The sequence below is a fragment of the Trifolium pratense genome, linkage group LG4 (genome assembly GCF_020283565.1).
Source record: "Trifolium pratense cultivar HEN17-A07 linkage group LG4, ARS_RC_1.1, whole genome shotgun sequence".
NCBI lineage: Eukaryota > Viridiplantae > Streptophyta > Magnoliopsida > Fabales > Fabaceae > Trifolium > Trifolium pratense.
Genome location: NC_060062.1, coordinates 59,142,749 through 59,161,234, shown reverse-complemented (window position 1 = coordinate 59,161,234; position 18,486 = coordinate 59,142,749). Strand labels below are relative to the sequence as shown.

The 18,486-nt window shown below is 32.3% G+C and overlaps 2 protein-coding genes and 1 long non-coding RNA gene across 18 annotated transcripts; 1 reads left to right on the top strand and 2 right to left on the bottom strand.

Annotated features, from left to right (window-relative positions):
* Nucleotides 1–413: 413 nt before the first annotated feature.
* LOC123923789 lies at nt 414–3,583 on the bottom strand. 2 transcript variants are annotated; one of them, XR_006814492.1, is made up of 7 exons: nt 3,231–3,583; nt 2,807–2,908; nt 2,568–2,643; nt 1,514–1,626; nt 1,228–1,324; nt 761–880; nt 414–670 (listed from the first exon to the last, which is right to left on the bottom strand). It is a non-coding gene; the product is annotated as an uncharacterized LOC123923789 (long non-coding RNA). The 2 variants fall into 2 exon arrangements; XR_006814493.1 differs by having other exon boundaries at nt 2,807–2,881.
* A 2,407-nt stretch (nt 3,584–5,990) lies between these two features.
* On the top strand, nt 5,991–11,202 carry LOC123923966. Of its 15 annotated transcripts, none has more exons than XR_006814542.1 (13): nt 6,008–6,267; nt 6,432–6,475; nt 6,968–7,071; nt 7,972–8,009; nt 8,105–8,134; nt 8,265–8,950; nt 9,127–9,186; nt 9,393–9,555; nt 9,639–9,794; nt 9,899–10,019; nt 10,110–10,280; nt 10,374–10,491; nt 10,573–11,202. XR_006814542.1 is itself a non-coding variant. In XM_045976716.1 (6 exons), exons 1-6 carry the CDS (start codon nt 6,175–6,177, stop codon nt 8,881–8,883), a joined length of 441 nt encoding a protein of 146 aa, XP_045832672.1. In that variant the 5' UTR covers nt 5,991–6,174; the 3' UTR covers nt 8,884–9,265. The 15 variants fall into 15 exon arrangements, 1 of the variants encoding a protein (XP_045832672.1); XR_006814543.1 differs by lacking the exon at nt 6,432–6,475 and having other exon boundaries at nt 6,013–6,267; nt 8,265–8,354; nt 8,810–8,950; XR_006814545.1 differs by lacking the exon at nt 6,432–6,475 and having other exon boundaries at nt 6,005–6,267; nt 9,899–9,981.
* Nucleotides 11,203–16,477: 5,275 nt separating this feature from the next.
* Nucleotides 16,478–17,765, bottom strand: LOC123921936 (ethylene-responsive transcription factor ERF017-like). The gene has a single exon (XM_045974672.1). It carries the CDS (start codon nt 17,621–17,623, stop codon nt 17,000–17,002), a length of 624 nt encoding a protein of 207 aa, XP_045830628.1. The 5' UTR covers nt 17,624–17,765; the 3' UTR covers nt 16,478–16,999.
* Between the last annotated feature and the right edge of the window lie 721 nt (nt 17,766–18,486).

Below are 18,486 nucleotides of genomic sequence, written 5' to 3'. Positions count from 1 at the left end.
TCAAACCGTCGCTCTTTGTAATTATTTTCCAATTATTTTTAAGCTTTTAGCGTCGGATGTAACCGCCGCTATTCGCTTTTATATTTAAAAAAAAACAATTATTTTTTGTTTCCCACAAATTTTTTTAAACGCTTTTTTTCCTGCAATTTTTAAACGCTATTTTTTTTGGTTTCCTGCAAAAAAATCAAAAATAAAATATATATACTCATACAAAGTAGCCAAAAAAAATTATTTAAGTCACAATAAAAAAATACTCAGACAAATAATTAATTAATAGTAAAAAATACAATATAAAGTTTATCTGAAACCTCATTGCATATGACACATGCTTCCAAAAATTTAACTTAGTATATCCCCTTCACCTAAACTTAAATGGTACAATAACTTGCCTTTGAGTTGAACATCCATTAGAATGAATACTCAAAATTTGTTACCCTTTCATGATTCATCCATGATTCATCATGTATCTCCAGTCATTCCAACTGACGAACTAACCCTGTTAGTCTTCTGAGAAAGTGGAGTTGTGGTTGCCTTTGTGAAGTACATGTAGTAGTATACTTTAAGAATCATGGTTGCAAAGATGAAAACTGCTTCAGCAATGAAGATTCCTTTCCTCAAACTTCCACAGGAGAAGTTCTGAGCAGAAAATCAAACTTTTAAAGGAGAAGTTCTGAACACAATGATTTAGCCACAATTTAATATCAATATCAGTGTGGTGAGATGAAACAGAAATCATTGCTCAATAATTCAGAATTATTACCAAGAAGAAAGAAAATATATAATGGACCATGCTCGATTTCCACAGGATATTAATGGTCTCCCTAAGCACATGCACTTTGTCACAATAATGGACCATCCTCAATATTGAAGTTATTTGTGCCTGCACAATTATAGTTGGAGAAAAGTGAATTACAAAGCTTAACATAACAGAAGTGTAGAAATGTTACTAAAAAATGTTACTGAAGAGCCTAGAGGCTGCACTGCCACTAGTGTCACATAAGGGTAAACTAAAAGTATGCAGAAAATTAATACTAACATGAAGCATAAATAAGAACGCCAACCAAAAGTGGAAGAGACCACACTACCCTGGCTCTTAAAGCTTATATATTGGATAAACAATGCCTTATACCATATAACCATATAGTCAATGTAATAGTTTGAGCTATTAAAGGTTCACTACTCTGTTGTAGTGTAGATTTTGAGATAAAAAGAAAAATTCAGACTCACATTGTACCACCAGCAGCAGGGCCAATAGCTTTGAATAGAAACATTGCTGTCATGGAAATTCAATTGGCTGCTCCCCTTTGGTGATGTACTGCTGTTCCTATTTTCAAATCAATTATATGCCACAATTCCATAAAAAACTAATATCAAACTTTATTAGTGAGGAAACACAATATAATGAATTAATACACTTTACAAACATGAGAATTGACATCTCCATTACCAAGATGCTTAAGTTCTTTTTCCTTCACGAGAGTTGGGTTACTATCATAGTTAACAATGATTTTACCTGCATTGACAAGACCAGTTCAGCATTGCCATCAGCTGCATGAAAAGCTTAAGATTCTCTCAATCCTACTGGCACGATCATGTCTATGGCACTTGCTTCCTACTACCCCTTGTCTACAAACATCATGACCAAAATCAATACATAATTCTTGCACTAAACTTCACCGGCACTTGATGACAAGCAGTATAGGAACCAAAATAACATTCAAAAGAACCAAATCAACATAATAAAGACCGCATCGAAAACATATACTATGCAGTCAAAAGGTCAATCAATCTCAAAGTTTATCCAAAAGATACATTTAACAAACACATAATAAACACATGTTAGCAAGATAGCATTCTTGTTGAGATAATCAAACATACTAAATTCATTGGTCCAAGCATCTTTGTTTCATCCAAAGCATCTATGTTTCGTCAAATAAATAGACATGTATACATACACATACAAGTAAAGAATCTGTAAATAATTCAATAACTAGAGCAACACACGTAAAGGGCCTATAAATTCACTCAAGAAAGAGTATGTATTCAAACATAGAACTAACGATAACACTTTGTCATGTCTCCACCTATAACAGTGCATTTACTCAAAATAAAATCTAGAACTAAGCTTTCTCATGTAAAACACATTAAAACATAAAAATTGAGTGATAGTACCAAAATCTAAGAGTTGTGCAAGCCAAAAAAATATTATGTATAATATATACAACTATCTGCAGAATTGCAGGCACAAAAAGAGTAGAATCTGCATATGAAAATCAACAATAGGAGATAAAGTCAAATTTAATTGACAATCCAAACAAAATAAATCCATGAAGCATCAACACTAGAACATATAATGCACTATAATATTAATACTATCTCATAACTTTTCTTGGTTATATTGATACTTTAAATTCCTATAGTAATATTTTAAAGAAATTTTGGTCCATCCTAAGATCTGAGGAGCATATATTGTTGATATTACTTCCTAATTTTTGGGTAATATAGAAAAAGTCCACAAAATAGTGATATTAAATTGAAGCAAGTAAATCATCTAACTAAAGTCATACCTACAACAATAGAGTACTTTTCCCAACGCCGTAATCAACGCCAATCAAAGACAGTAAGCCTTGAAAACACAATATCCTAAATAAACATAGTTAACCTTCAAATCATGTTCTAAATCAAATACCAAAGGATAAACAACTTATGCTAAAAATGTACAAGACAATCCACAAACACACATGTTGGGGGTTAAACCCAAGCATGCAGACCAACAAACTCATTAGTTGAAAGCAAATAAAGTTACCTTCTTGAAATAGAAAAATTGTCCTGATCAAGTTGTCATAGCAGAGTAGTGGTTGCTGCACACTTTCACTTACTACTGCTTTCAGTCCAACAAAATATATGACTATATCAAAAACAATATTCATCAGAATATATTTAAATGTTAAGAAAACTAATAGCAAACTAGCAATATCAGATCAAACCCTTCATAAGCAAACTAGCAATAAATTATTTCATAAGGAATATAGCATGTGCCGTCAAACCCTTCATAATACTAATTGAAATTTCAAAACTAAGTGAATGACTATAACTAGCAAAAACCCTAAACAATCAATTGATAAAATTCAAAACCCTAAATGGACTAAAAACTCTAAATCATCATAATCAAAGACAAAAAATAGAAAAAATATAGAAATTTGTCTCAATTCATATAAAAATTTCATCACCTGAAATTGAAAACAAGGGGTCGAACAAGCAGAGAAGAGAAGAGAAGTGTTGAAGCTTTCTTTTTTGAAAACAAGGGGTCGTGCGATACACACTAAAACTGGGTTGTGAAATTTTCGTGCGAGAGAATAAGAGAGAGGGGGGTACTCATTCCTAATCGTGAACGAACATTTATTTCTAATACAGCCGCCGCGGAACACAATAAAACTGCCGCCGCTTTACCACAGGAACCGCCGAGATTTACACAGACCAACGGCGGTTGAATGAATGCCGCATTAAACGTCAGTATTGACATGAGCGGCGGCAGTTCACTTGATACCGCCTCAAATGGACCGTCGCTGTCTTCAATTTTTCTTGTAGTGTTACAATTATATAAATATACTTGCAAAATCGAATATTATATGAATTTTTAATTATACACCAAAAGAGAGCCCTGCTAACACAAGGTGTGCCAGAAAGAACAGCAAAGTTTTACGATCTTCAAATACACATTGAAACTAAAGTTTTAATTATATAAAATTTATACAATTAAAATAGTGATTTGATAATATACACATGAGTTAATATATACATAAGTTAATAATATAAAAAAAAACGAATTATTTTATAAAAATTTATTTGATAATATAAAAAGAAATTTGACGATATGTCGATGTCGTAATTAATATAAGCCCTCGATATACCTACATGGGGCTATGGCCTAGCATAGGCTCAGACCAAGATATTTTTATAAGTCTATTTTAGTTAAATAGGTCAGGCTACATGACATTAAAAAAACCTTTTAGCCTACTAGGCCGACCTATTTAAGTTAATATGAATAATATTTTTACTACTATAATTATTTATATATTAAAATTTGTACTTTGATTAAATTATAAATTTATTAACTTTTTCAGTAGTTTAAGTTTATTAATCTACATAAATTTTTCACATATATAAATGTATTATTATAAACTTGAATTGAAATATGATGACATATATAGTTAAAATATAACTTTTTATGATAAGATTAAAAATTCTCACATGATGTGAGTTGTTGCAGTTAAAGTCTCACTCTACTACTCCTCTCTCCTGCATTAGGAAGAAACAAAACCGGTAACATCGCACTCCTTCTTGCTTAAAAAAAAACACATTGTACTCATTCTCCTTCATGCTTAACGATAAGAAAATTAATAATTTTAACTATTAAAAAATTTATAATATTTATCATACACAGAAAATTTGTTCTTGATAAAACAATTTAAAAAAACTATTATACACATAAGTTAATAATATAAAAAGAAAGAATTATTTTATAAAAAGTTATTTGATAATATGCCGATGTCGTAATTAATATAAGCCCTCAATTTACCTACACGGGCCTATGGCCTAGCATAGGCTCATGCCGAGATATTTTTATAAGTTTATTTAGTTAAATAGGTCAGGCTGCAGGCCATTAAAAAAGCCTTTTAGCCTACTAGGGAGACCTATTTAAGTTAATATGAATAATATTTTTACTACTATGAATTATTTGCACTCCTTCCCCTTCATGCAAAATTTCTAGATGACTATGCTAAAAACTACGACAATTATAATAGTCAAGACACAATTATAACAGATGAAAACAGTTTAATTCCTGACAATAACATACCTCAATGTACTGATAATCTCTATATTCAATCGTTCACTCCTGGATCACATGTTTTTGAATTCACACTTGGTGACCTAAATAAAGTTACCCAAATTGTAAGTTGTTATTACTCTTAAACCTTAGTTGATTCTACTGATACTTACATTTTTATTATACTTATAATGTCATAACTAACACTATTTTCTGTAGACCTTACTATATGAATTTAACGATTAAGTAAGGCGATTCAATTTTTATAATCTGATTCTACAAGTACCAACGAAAAATAGTTCAACAGTTCACTTAAAATATCCAAATAATCTATCGGAGAGTGTCAAGATTGTCAGAGGATGGAAAAAACTTCTATTTTGACAACAATATTGAATTGAGAGATATACTTAGTTGAATTCAAGGAGATTGGATTCAATGTTTGTGAGGTTACTATAATTTAGATTTCTCTTTAAAAAACTATTAGTTCAATTGATAATAGATATGACTGAACTTTTCTGCCTTCCTTATTATGTATTATGTAGACTACGCAGTTGTATTGTCTTTTAAATTAAATTGATTGTACTGTCTTCCTGTATTATGGGAAATTGTTTTCTGAAATTATTTTGTTAATCTTTATTCTTCTAAGTATTATTGCAGACAAATATTATTTTTAACATGATCATAAGTAAAGCAAAAATATTTTGAATTTTTGTTTCACTGATACACTTTTTAATAAAATAATTAAATTGTTCGTTGTGTCAATAAATTATAGCACAACAATTTAAATCAACTAATTCTTTTCATTTATAAAATTAACTTCGTTGAAACCAACTTCTTAACGCGCCGAAGGCGCGTGAAGACCCCTTACGACCTAACGCCCCGACACAATATAACGCGCCGAAGGCGCGTCCCGTGCGCACGCACGGGTTTTTAACTAGTAAATTTAAGAAAAGAAGATACCACCAAAAAACCGAGATTGCCCTTTTGGCATTTTTTTTTCCGTTTTTGTTACTACTAAAAATAAGGGCAATATTGGTATTAGATGACTCAAATTTTCTCATTGCTTCTGGCCCCACCTTAAAGCGCATTTACCTCATTGTCCTTCACTGATTACTCTAACACTTTTTTGGTACAAGAGCAAAACTTTGACCAATATTGGAATTTCACAAAAGAAAATTCACACTACCCAACATAATATTTCATCTCCCAACAACTCATTCACTTTAATTTGAATTTCAAATTTTAGATTTTTCAATCCTATCTTTTCTCTTTCATACTCAAATCTCTCTTTCTTCTAATTTCTCATTTGTTTTTGCCCTGTCTCACCTTTCCACGCTCAAACAAAGATGAGAAAGAAAACAACAATGGCTGAAGAAGGGAGAAAGAAGAAGATTCATAGCAGAAAAAGAATATCAGGAAGAAAGAAGAATGTAACATGGGTTAGTGATTTTCTCTATAATTTTTTCTTTATTGAAGACATTTTTTTCTTTATTGTTTTCAAAACATTCCTTACTTTATGTGAAATTATCTACTACTACAAAATCTTCTTATTTGTTTACGTTGGAATTTACTTACCTAGCAATTTTATGTTGTCATGTTTCAGTTTTATGAATACACACCATGTGTTTGACAAAATGTTCATTCTAGGTATTTGATTTTTCTTTCTTTTTTATTGTTCAATTTTTCAATCAGAACTTAGAAAAGGGTTATCAAACATAGTTTAGTTGTTGTTCTTCTTCTTTATTTATTTTATTTTTCTGTTTTGTTTATTTATTTTACTCATCACTTTCATTTTCTATATGCACACCATGTGTTTGATTAAATGTTGTTGTGACTTCCCATCAACATTAGAAGCTATGGTGCAAAAAGATGATTTTATTTTACCATTTTAATTGTATATTTACCTAACCATTCATTCTATCTTTGAAAAAAAAAAAATCTGCAAAATTGATTTACTAGGTAAGGTTTCTTTCTCTCCCTTTCATTCATTCTTCTTTCCTTTGTCATTTTAAACCTTGAAAATTTAACTTTTCATTTTTTTTGGAATGAAGTTTGCGCAAATGGAGCTAAAGAAGATAAGAGATTGTTTTACATATGCATTTTTGTTTAACATTTAACCAAACTTTGCTTTTAATGCAGGTTCTTTATATACATATTTTCTCCAATATGACATTAACAAAAAAAAAAATTATGTCTATGAAGTTGAATCTTGGTAGCTCTCCATGGAAAGTGAGTTACAAAAGGTAAAATATGATTATCTTTCTCATAATCAACTATGATACATACAAGTTCTTGGTAGCTCTTCCTTTATTGTGTCCATACTGATCATTTTTCTTATCTACATCTTTAACCCAAATGTTACCTTTTAATGCTTAGTTATGTCCATAATTGATTATAAGTATGGACACTGATATGGACGCTGAATTGAAATCTATGTTTTAACGCTTACAATATTTCATTGCCGTCGTTTACGGTACAAAAAAGTCTGATTTTAAATCTTTTCGTAAGTTTTACGACGATTAAATTCTGTGTTTTAGCTTTAACGCTTAAAATCGATGTTTTCACACTTACAATCTTTCAATGCCATCGTTTATGTGGTAAAAAGGTCTGATTTTTCATCTTTTGATCTTTTAATACAAGTTCAGTAGATGTTCTTTTTATGGTCTTTTAATTTATGTAACATTTTCATGTTCACTTTTCATTATCTAAACTTCAATCTTGCAATAGATGAATGGTTATCTATAAACTTTACTATGTTTAGCAATCATTATGTCCCTTTGCTATAAATTTTCCATGTCTTTTGAGACATAACAATAATAGACGCGATTTCTATAAACTTTTATTTAGTATATTGGAATGTTTATCTATAAAGTTTGAAATACCAAGCTTAACTAATATAAGAGAATAAATCCTATCAGGTAAAGCAGACTACTGCTAATGAAAATGAAATCAATGACACTACAGAGGTTGGAATGGAAAGGCCATTTACGTGCTTTACCCTTTGCTATATTTTTTACATGTCTTTTGAAACATTACTATATTAGAGTGGATTTCTATAAACTTTTATTAGTTAATGCCTTGTGCTTTACCCTTTTTATGCTTACATAAATCCACTAAATCTCATATTGTACCTCATTTTGCAGAAAATCTTCATTAGGTGAGCATTGTTTCTCTCCACGTGGTAAGCATTGTTTTTCTCCTTTCTATTCTTTCTTCTTGACATTTTGTACGAAAGTGTTCAACTTTGAATTTTGACATTTTTTTCATTGAATGAAGCTAGCCGAAATAGAGGCCAAAGATCAAAAGGTAATTTTTCAGCGACAAATTCCTTACTTTTAACATGTTTTTTCTATCAATTTTGTTCCTAGATTACATAGTTTCTTTATGTATCCAGTTTATTTCTGTTAAAGTAAGTGATATTTGATTTGTTATGAAGAAAAAGGTTGGTATATGTTCTGTCGAAGCTGATACACAACAGGTCAAAGCTTCATCAACATCTCAAACTTTCACCGAACAAGTTCAACAGGTATAAGCTTCATTATGTGCTGCAGCCTTTCATTTATTTTTTTACTCTTTTTATAATATGAGTCGGATTACCTTTGAGATGAAGATTAAACATTTTTTATAGAGATTAACATATGCAGGATTTGTAACTATAACAGAATCCAAAAGAACATTTATGTTTTCAAAGTAATACTTCACTTATACTAACATAGGGAAGTATAAGTTCACTTATTGTAAGTCTATGAGCAAGTTTAACCCAACAACTAACCTTTTCATGTCTATTTTTCATTATCACAAATTTATTAAACAAAAATGCTTTTTTGTCGAAAGTAAATATGTTTTCTCAACCTTACAAATTAAGTCTTTTTTGTTATCTACATTTACTTTTGAACTATGCCTTTTTTAATTTTTAAGTTGATCATATAGTAAACTGATATAGTTAAAGCCTATACTTTTACAAGAAACTTTTTGTGTTAGGGTTGTTACCACTTCACACATTAGGGTTTCAAACCAAGGTTGGTATTTTCTTGGCTGTCATGAATGCCCATTAAAGGTTGAAGCAACTGCATCATGCTATGAATGTAAAAAGGGACATAAGACTAATGATCCTCTGCTCAAGTATGTATATTTGTATGATATTTGGATTTATCAGCTACTTACTTCATTCACTTTTTTGACTACAATGAATTTGGATTCATCTCTCTTTTATGTTTATGTATGTCTTATTATGTTTGATTATAATTCTCTTTTTAGTTCATTACATATGCTTGATTAAAGTACCATGATGTGAATAGTTCAATCCATTGGCTGCTTTACTGGCATGGGAGACTTATTTGAGAAACCTGCAAAACATGGTATATGTTTGTACTAATGGTCTCTGAGTATTACATGTTTTCATTATACACTACTAATGCTTGGAATAGAACTTTCTTGCTCATTAATGATGACATACCTCCTATCAATGACTTCAAAAACAGGTTTGATTACATTTTCTCTTCAAATTGGGGAGCACTTAATTTCAATGTTTATACCATTAACCTTCGTTATTATTGACTTATAGATTGTCTGCTGACAACACATATGAAATACAAAGTAACATCATTCAATCCTCATCCGAAATGATTTCACAAAGTTCATTTTCTGGTTTCAACCGATCTGCAGAAGATAAGTTCATTTTGGGTCATCCAGTCATAAAAATCAAACACATCATCAAGCTTCCAAAGGTTTTATACGGTTTCATTTTTACTTCAACTCTGCCTTTTTCCATTCCTGCACATTTACTTATTATTATCCATCATTATTATAGGACCAAATATGTGTCATTGTTGGAACAACCTCACATCCGAGTTTCTGCTAACGGTTGGTCCTTTCCTGGTTGCAAAGATTGTATTAAACAATGCTATGGATCAACACCACCGTTTGAATGTAAGGATGGCCACCCAACTGATGAACCAATTCTAAGGTTGTATTCCTTTTTATATCTGAACTATTATATTTTTTTCAATTGTCAACATTTTCTATTCTATGTCTGTTAAAATTCAAATGTCTGTTCAAATTATTTTTCAGATATAAGATCGATATTCAAATCTTCGATGGCGATGATTCAGCAAAATTTATCTTCTTGGATGATACTTGTATTGATCTATTGGGTAAAACATCGTCACAGCTGAGGCAAAAGATGCTTGATGTATGACTTCATTATTTATTTTCCATTTCCCTATATCATTTCATATCCAACTATTTTCCGTAACATTTCTATTCTTTTTTCTATGTACAGCTAGGATTTACAGATACTTCTGACTACCGTAAAGACATCGATGATCTCATGGGACGAACATTTGCTTTCCGTGTCAATTGGCAATCTCACTGGAAACAATGTTCTGTTTTAGCTTGCTTGGATAGCAAATTCATGGTTGAGACCCTGCAAGCATAATTGCTTAAGGATGAGGTTTATTTCCTTTTTATGTTATTTATCACTTTCACTCTTAAACTATATGTCCAGTGTTTAATCATCACTTCATTGATTGATATCAACTTGCAGCTCAATGTTGGAGGTAATTCATTTGTCAATTTCATAGACAACCAAGACTGTCATGATGAAATTCAAAGTATTGCACGCTTTCGAACCCACTTCGAAACACTACCATCCATTACCATAAGTAACTACCTCTTTACTATATTCTGCATCAATTACTATATTCTTATATACGGTTTAACTAAATTCTAATGACTTTATACAGGAAGGTGTTTCCGCTACTTCTAAACATGACCCTGAATTTTATCAAACTGTTACTCCAACAAAGCTCCCACCAATACCTCATATTCAATAAGAACCCATTGCTGCACAACTCTCCTCTACCAAAAGAGCAGCAACACCCCCGTGTTCCACTCGATACCAGTACTACCCGCAACACTGAACTGAAAATAGCATCAACACTTCCTATTCTAGAAGAAAACTTTGATGAACAACTCGAAGAACATACCAGAGCAGCACCATTGTCATCTTCCAAAAGACCACCCAAACCCCGTGTTCCAGTCAATACCGTTGGTCACCGCAACACAGAACTTAAAACATCAATACTTTTGCATTACCATTGATAATCCCTTTCCTTCAAATTCAATTTATATTATTACAGTATTATCAAAATTAAAAACATAATAATCATAAACATTTCTCCATAAAACAAATTCAAGAAATGTGAGTTTTTTTATTTGGTACATGACACCAGAGAAGTAGGAAACTAGAGAGGTGAACAAACACACACATTGATCTATGTGTGCACTTAATTTGTCAATAGAATAGTCTTGATAGTACTTTAATCCTTGTCACAAATACAAGGAGTTACATATGTCGCTTGGTATGTTCTTAATGTTTTGACTTTTTTTTTTTTTTTTACGAATTTCATTTATGATAATTTTTTAATACATGTTGAGATATCAATAAAATGTGGAAATTAGCTAAAACTGAGGTCACTTTTAAAAAGTGAGTAACTTCATTTACTTATGCAGTAAGTAAGCTCAGCTAGTTTATCTCAACCCCTACTGATGAACATATATGCTTGTATCTCAAAAACAACTCTTGCAAATGATTTTTTTTTTTTTTTTGATGTTTTCTCTCCCAATCTCCCGTGAATCTTTTATACCCTCCAATATTTCAATTTTGCCCTTGCAGAAAAATTCGGTTCGCAGAAACCGAATTTTTACTAGTGCAAATTCAGAGTAAATTTCGGTTTTTAGAAACCGAAATTTTTTTTCAAGGCAAAAAAAAACTTTGGTTTCTACGAACCGAAATTTTTTCAAGGGCAAAATTGGAAATTCAGGGGGATAAAAGATTCGCGGGGAGTGGGAAGAGAAAACATCTTTTTTTGTAGCTCTTCTTCGTCTCTAAGCCTTAAAGGCTTCTCTGATTCTGTTTGGGGCTCTTGTCCTGGCACAAGGAGGTCTACAACTGATTTTTGCTTCTACATTGGTAACTTTCTTGTTAGTTGGAAAAGCAAAAAGCAATTAGTGGTATCTCGTTCTTCCTCAGAAGCTGAATATCACGCATTGGCACAAGCAACATGTTAAGGTTGATGGATTTAATACTTGCTTCAGGATTTACACATTTCTCATGATCCTCTTTTCCTCATGATCCTCCTTGAAAAAAAAAAGGCAGTTACAATGTATTAGTTGATCCTTGATATCGCACATAGTATATAAGTGTGAATCCGGTGAAAATCTTATATATATAGATCAACTAATACATTGCAACGATTTTCTTTCACCGGATTCAGGGACATTGTAACTGTGTTCATTTGTGAGTAATAAAACTTTTATCCTGTTAGGCTCAATTTGCACCTACTTTCACCTTCAATGTATTGTTTCAGTATTTGAGCTTCATTTGCGCTCATTTTTATGGCACTAGATCTTCATCTTCACAATTTTAATGCTTTCTCTTTCTCTCTCGTCTTGTGCTTTAATTTTTGTCGGTAATTTTTTTTTCATAAAAAATTTAATTAGCAAGACATGCCCATAGTCATAATATTTTTCTTTGTGGAATGTGACACACATGATTAACCATATAAAATACCCTTTGGTCGGACTTTTTTTCTACTTTTTTTCAATCTTAAGTATAAGTTAGGTCAAACACATTTTAAATTAAGTAAGAAGAGCTTATTTTTATTGAAGAAAATATGGCCAAAAAGTACTTGCATTAAAGGAGATAATAGCTACTTACTTTTAACAAGCATGCGAAGCTTATTTTCTTTGGGACTCTCTTCGATTCCATGCCACCATCATTTCTTTCTTTTCTTTTCTTTTTTTCCTGAAACTTATTAGTATATTATGTTTGGGTATCGTCTAATTGTTATCGTTCATGTTGTTTTTCTGATTTGATACATTTGTAAGTTGTCGTAGTCTATCTCGGTACATCTTGTGCTGAGGAGACTATTCGGTTGTTTTTAAAATATATTCCATTTTAGCCTCTTAAAAAAAAATAGCCTAGAATAATACATTAATATCTCTTTTTAAAGGAACGAGTCACTCCAAATTAAATAGCATGATCAATAATATCATTAGGAATAACAGAATATTACACCTTAATTCATATTTTTTTTGTCGTTAACTGGATATCTGACGGTCGGCTCTGCAAGTGCACAGAATCGCTACCAAGTAATAAAGTGATAAGTTTATCGTTCTCCACAGGAATTGTGCCAAGGTTACTAGTTTCGCTTAAGAATATGGATAGTTGCATTCGCTTCGTTTGTTTAAGAAGGTATCTTTGCGGGTACTTCAGTAAATACAGGAAATTAAATGACAGAAAATAAAGGACTGGAAAATAAAAGATGTGTGTGACTACACAGGGTGATTAAGCGTGGTCGGATCCCTCCCTTACTCCTGCTTGGTTGCTCAATTATTTCCCTCTTCTAGGATTTAGACTATTGAAAATAGGTGCGATGTATTTATTATTTGTGTCTATTTCTATTACAAGCTTCTACAAAGCACAGTTAAAGGTTACCCTACTTTATTTACACACCATGATCCAGAATTCCACTTTTTCGTTAAAACTTTGGTCTCATCGCCTTGGGGACCCCTTAATTATAAGCTGACACATGTGCCTAAAACTAGTCACCTACCCACAGACATACTCTTTAAGGTAGAAATTAACGTTCTTTTTCAATCCTATACTAAGACGACATATACTGAATATAATGCTCTCATGTAGGCCCTAGCACACTGTCCTTTTCGTTCGAGATTACTAGCTTAGTTTCCTATGCGATATCCACTAGGTCTTAAATTTTATTCTAATGTGATCAATATTAAAATAACTAATACCAGACAATTGAAAGAGTTTGAAATAGAAATAACTGAATTTATAAATAACTAATATAAATAGTAAAACCAAGCATTCGTAAGGGAGTTTCTCGACTCCACTTAACCTAGGAAAAATAAATTACAAAGACATAAAGAAAAGAACTTTATTGGCCTTGGAGTTCCTTGGCCTCCTTGGCTCCTCCTTAGAGTACTTCTACTCTAGAGTGAATATTGAATAACTCTTAATATTTTTGAAAGAATAATTGTGAAGGAGGAAGACTCTATTTATAGTTTTACAGCTGGGTTTGGGCCTTTTCTGCGCATCCATCGCACCCATCGTGGCCACGATGGCGTGTAATTTTGTTTCATCGTGGCCACGGTGGATCCTATCGTTGTGCGATATGGAAGATTTGATCAGGATTTTCTGCTTATTTTTCAAGTCATCAACGTGCCACGATGACAAGCCATCGTGCCACGATGGTAAAGATTTTTAACAGATTTTCTTCAATTTTATCCGTCTTCTCATCGCGCCACGTTGAGACTCATCGTGGGTACGATGATGCGCTGTTTTATTCCATTTTTGCCTTTTTTTGCAACTTTTTCCACTTTTCTTGCTTCTGATAATTGTGTCTTCACTTTTCTCGATATTTGCTTGCTTTTGGTATTTAATTACTATAAAAACTACTCTAACCTATTACTAAAAACATCATATAATTGGCTGCCATCAATATCTTTTGTGCGCAACAGTTGAGAATATTCTTCAAGCCTTGTAAAATCCAAATGAATGACAAACTCAATGTCATCTTATCTAAGTGCTCTTGGGTACACCTTAATTCAAGTAATAATATGTCTCTAAATAGAGCTAAAAAACAATTAATGTCTTGAATATAAGATAATTTATATGGTACGTTCGACAATTTAAATTATACATTTTTTTATGAATTTAGTATAATAATTATAAACAATTAAATTGTATTTTTTCTTAAGAAATAACTTTCTCTATAATACAATAATTGACAAATAATTTTTTATCATATATAAAAAAATAATCCTTAATTTATTAAATTAAACTTTTAATATATCGATCCACTTTAATTATCAATATACCATAAAAACTCAAATCAATATAATATGAGAACAAATTTTTATATCTTTTTAATCCTTTGGGGTTTTCTAACTTAGACCCTAGTTAGGTCTAAGTTAGCAAGGTGCACCTTTTCAATTGGACCAAAATACCCATTCTTTTTAATTAATTAACCAAAATACCCATTAGTAGACGCAGATCCAGTGTCGCGCGCGTACCGAAGGACCATGGTTACAGACCGTTGATTTCCATCAGACAGCCAAGATCTGATCTCATCAAGACTGTCTGATCAATCAGACAGCCCAGATCATCCTGATCCATCAGATTCCAGCGCTTGCGCCACACTGGATTACAACCTGGAGAGAGAAAAATTTGCTTTTTAAAAGTAGGACACGTGTCACACAATGGTTGGCTGGGCGTGATTTTTGTTCATTTAATACTTTGAACTCAATTATTTCGTTGTAAATTAATTTGTTATTTTTTTATTTTTATACCAAAATTCATAATTTTTTTTTGTCTACAAATAGAGACTTGGTTCGTTTGATTTGGACACCGAAAAAAAAACGCAATTTTTCACTACCTTAATCTCATTTTTTGTCTACTAAATACGTTACTTGTGTGTTGTAATTTAACACGCACCACTCAACCAACTCACTGAAACCATTATACCAGGAAAATAGTTGATAATATTCTGGAACTTTTGGTATATTTTATGAAATTTTTGGAGACCTGAAACTATTTTTAGTTAATTAAATGAGATAAAACGGTAATTAAAAAATAATGTTTGCTTCTGAAACCATTTTACTGGTAGAATGGTTGCACATAGTTGTATTCTGAAACCATTTTACTGGTAGAATGGTTTCAATGAGTAATTTATTAATTGTGTTTGCTTCTGAAACCATTTATCTGGTACAATGGTTTCAGAGAGTTGTAATCTGAAACCATTTTGCTGGTAGAATGGTTTCAGTAAGTTGATTATTAGTTATTTGCTTCTGAAACCATTTAGCTTGTAGAATGGTTGCACATAGTTGTATTCTGAAACCATTTTACTGGTAGAATGGTTTCAGTGAGTAATTTATTAATTGTGTTTGCTTCTGAAACCATTTATCTGGTACAATGGTTTCAGAGAGTTGTAATCTGAAACCATTTTGCTGGTAGAATGGTTTCAGTGAGTTGATGTAAGGTAGTGAAAAATGAGATTAAGGTAGTGAAAAATTGGGTTTTTTTTTCTGTGTCCAAATCAAACGAACCAAGTCTCTATTTGTAGAGAAAAAAAAATTATGAATTTTGGTATAAAAAAAATAAATAAAAAATTAATTTACAACGAAATAATTGAGTTCAAAGTATTAAATGGAAAAAAAATCACGCTCAGCCAATCAGACAGCGACACGTGTCCTGCTTTTAAAAAGTAGATTCTTCTCTCTCCAGGGTGTAATCCAGTGTGGTGCACGCGCTGGAATCTGATGGATTCGGATGATCTGGGCTGTCTGATTGATCAGACTGTCTTGATGAGATCAGTTCTTGGCTGTCTGATGGAAATCAACGGCCTGTAACCATGGTACTGCGGTACGCGCGCGACACTGGATCCGCGTCCATTGATGGTAATTTGGTTAATTAATTAAAAAGAATGGGTATTTTGGTCCAACTGAAAAGGTGCACCTTGCTAACTTACACTGTGTTTGTTTAGGTAGATTTACGAAAGAGAGAAATAAGAAAGAGAGAGATAGCAAAGAAATTAGCTATTTCTATGGTTTGGATGATGAGAGAAATAAGGAAAGAGAGAAATATAATGGTTAATAACTGCCAAAAATAAATCTCTCCATATTAGGAGAGATTTGTGTGACAAGAAGTGAAATAAACAATTTTACAATAATACCCTCATTCAACTAATTTATTTTCTTGTAGAAAAGGGTAAATTTGTTATTTTCTCATTTTTATTAATTTCTCTCTTCTCACTTTTCTATTCATCCAAACCATATAAAATTTCTATCCAATTTCTCTTCTATCTCTCTTCTCACTTATTTCTCTCTTCACTATTTCTCTCTTCCCTATCTCTTTGACATCCAAACATAGTGTTAGACCCAACTGGGTCTAAGTTAGCAGCCCCTTTATAAATCAAAGAATGGAACAAAAAAAAATTACATCATCAGACCACTTTACATTGTTTCATGATTCATATATATATCCTCAAAGATATCCACAAAAATTAAAACCTTAATCTCTGTATAAAAACTTGACAACGTTTCATAGTTTCGGGTATACTAAAACAACCCGCAACCGTATGGAATTACTTAGAAATCCCATAAGAAGGTATCCAAAACTATCACCCCATCCATGTTCTCTTCTTCGTAATCAAAATTTGTCATCTCAGGCAAATAGAATTCACCACAAAAATCATCAAAACCCGGAAACATTGAGTAACCCGACCCAGTTTCTGAAAACAGGTCCTTGAACAACCCATTATCTGTAACGTCACTCTCCGTCTGAACCGTTGTCTCGGAGAGAGCAGGAGACGGCATCTCCATAGGCAACAATGCAGTTACCTCAGACGAGGACGGTGTTTCAATAATTTCATTATCGGGTCGACCCGAATTCTCATTACGGGGCTCCGAATATGCAAAACGGGTTGCAGCAGCTTGAATCTCAGAATGGGTCATGGAGCTTGTCCCGGGAATATCCGGCGGATTACTAGGGAAATTAAACTTAGCACCACTGCCACGTAAGCAGAAAGTAGCAGCGTCGAATGCACGCGCCGCTTTTTCGGCTGTGTCAAATGATCCCAACCATATTCTTTGGCGGCTGTTTGGTAATCTAATTTCAGAAACATATTTTCCCCACTTCCTCTTTCTTACTCCTCTGTATAATGAAGAATCACTTCTTTCCGCCGCAGTTTTTTCCACGTTTGATTTCACCATATTTACTCCTTATTTATGGTCTCAGACAAAGTACTAAGTTAGTATTAGTACAGAAACAATTTAAAAGGTTTTGTTTTTTTAAGAGGAATATGATCTCTGTTGTTGTATGATGTTTTGGAAATGAGTTGATAGTGTTTTTGTTTTGCGGCTGAATTTATATGTTGTGTTAGTATGGAGTGTAGCGAGTGAAGAAATTTGACTGGTTTTGAAGAGTCAACGTAGTTGGAAGGCGTGTTTGGTTGTACAGGTGTAAGAAGATGAGGAGACTCAGGAGGAGAGTTGTGATGATGTTGCATACGCGGCACTGGAGACAAAAGATTTGGAACACGTGAAAAGAGTGATGCTGATGTTGTTGCATCACTCTAAATCACAAAAACAACAAATTTGGATAAGAAATATCCTCAATCATTCATTCTTTATTTGCTCACACACTCCACTTGCAACAATCTAGAATAATGCTTAATCTATGGTGCATATTTTTTCCTAAAAAGAGGTCTAAATAGGACCAAACTGATTAACGGAGATGTCTTTAAGGGATCTATTCGGACTTTTTTTTATATAAGGGACCTATTTGGACCTTTTTTTTCTTTAAGGGACCAATCTAAAACCAAAAATATCTTTAAGGGACTATTTTACTAATTAAACCATACTTTAATTATCAAGAAAATTGCTTTTTAGGCCCCTTTTTAGGCCCCCTTATAATACTTCAGGCCCCCATCTTGACCAGTTTGCCATTAAAACGAATTCGATAATTGCACAAATTACCAAAGAAATAGCATCAACATATTTTCATCCCTGTCAGAACAAATGAGCATTTTGCAATTCTATATTTTCGTGTCTCTCTTGCGTTTCAGTTTGCAGCT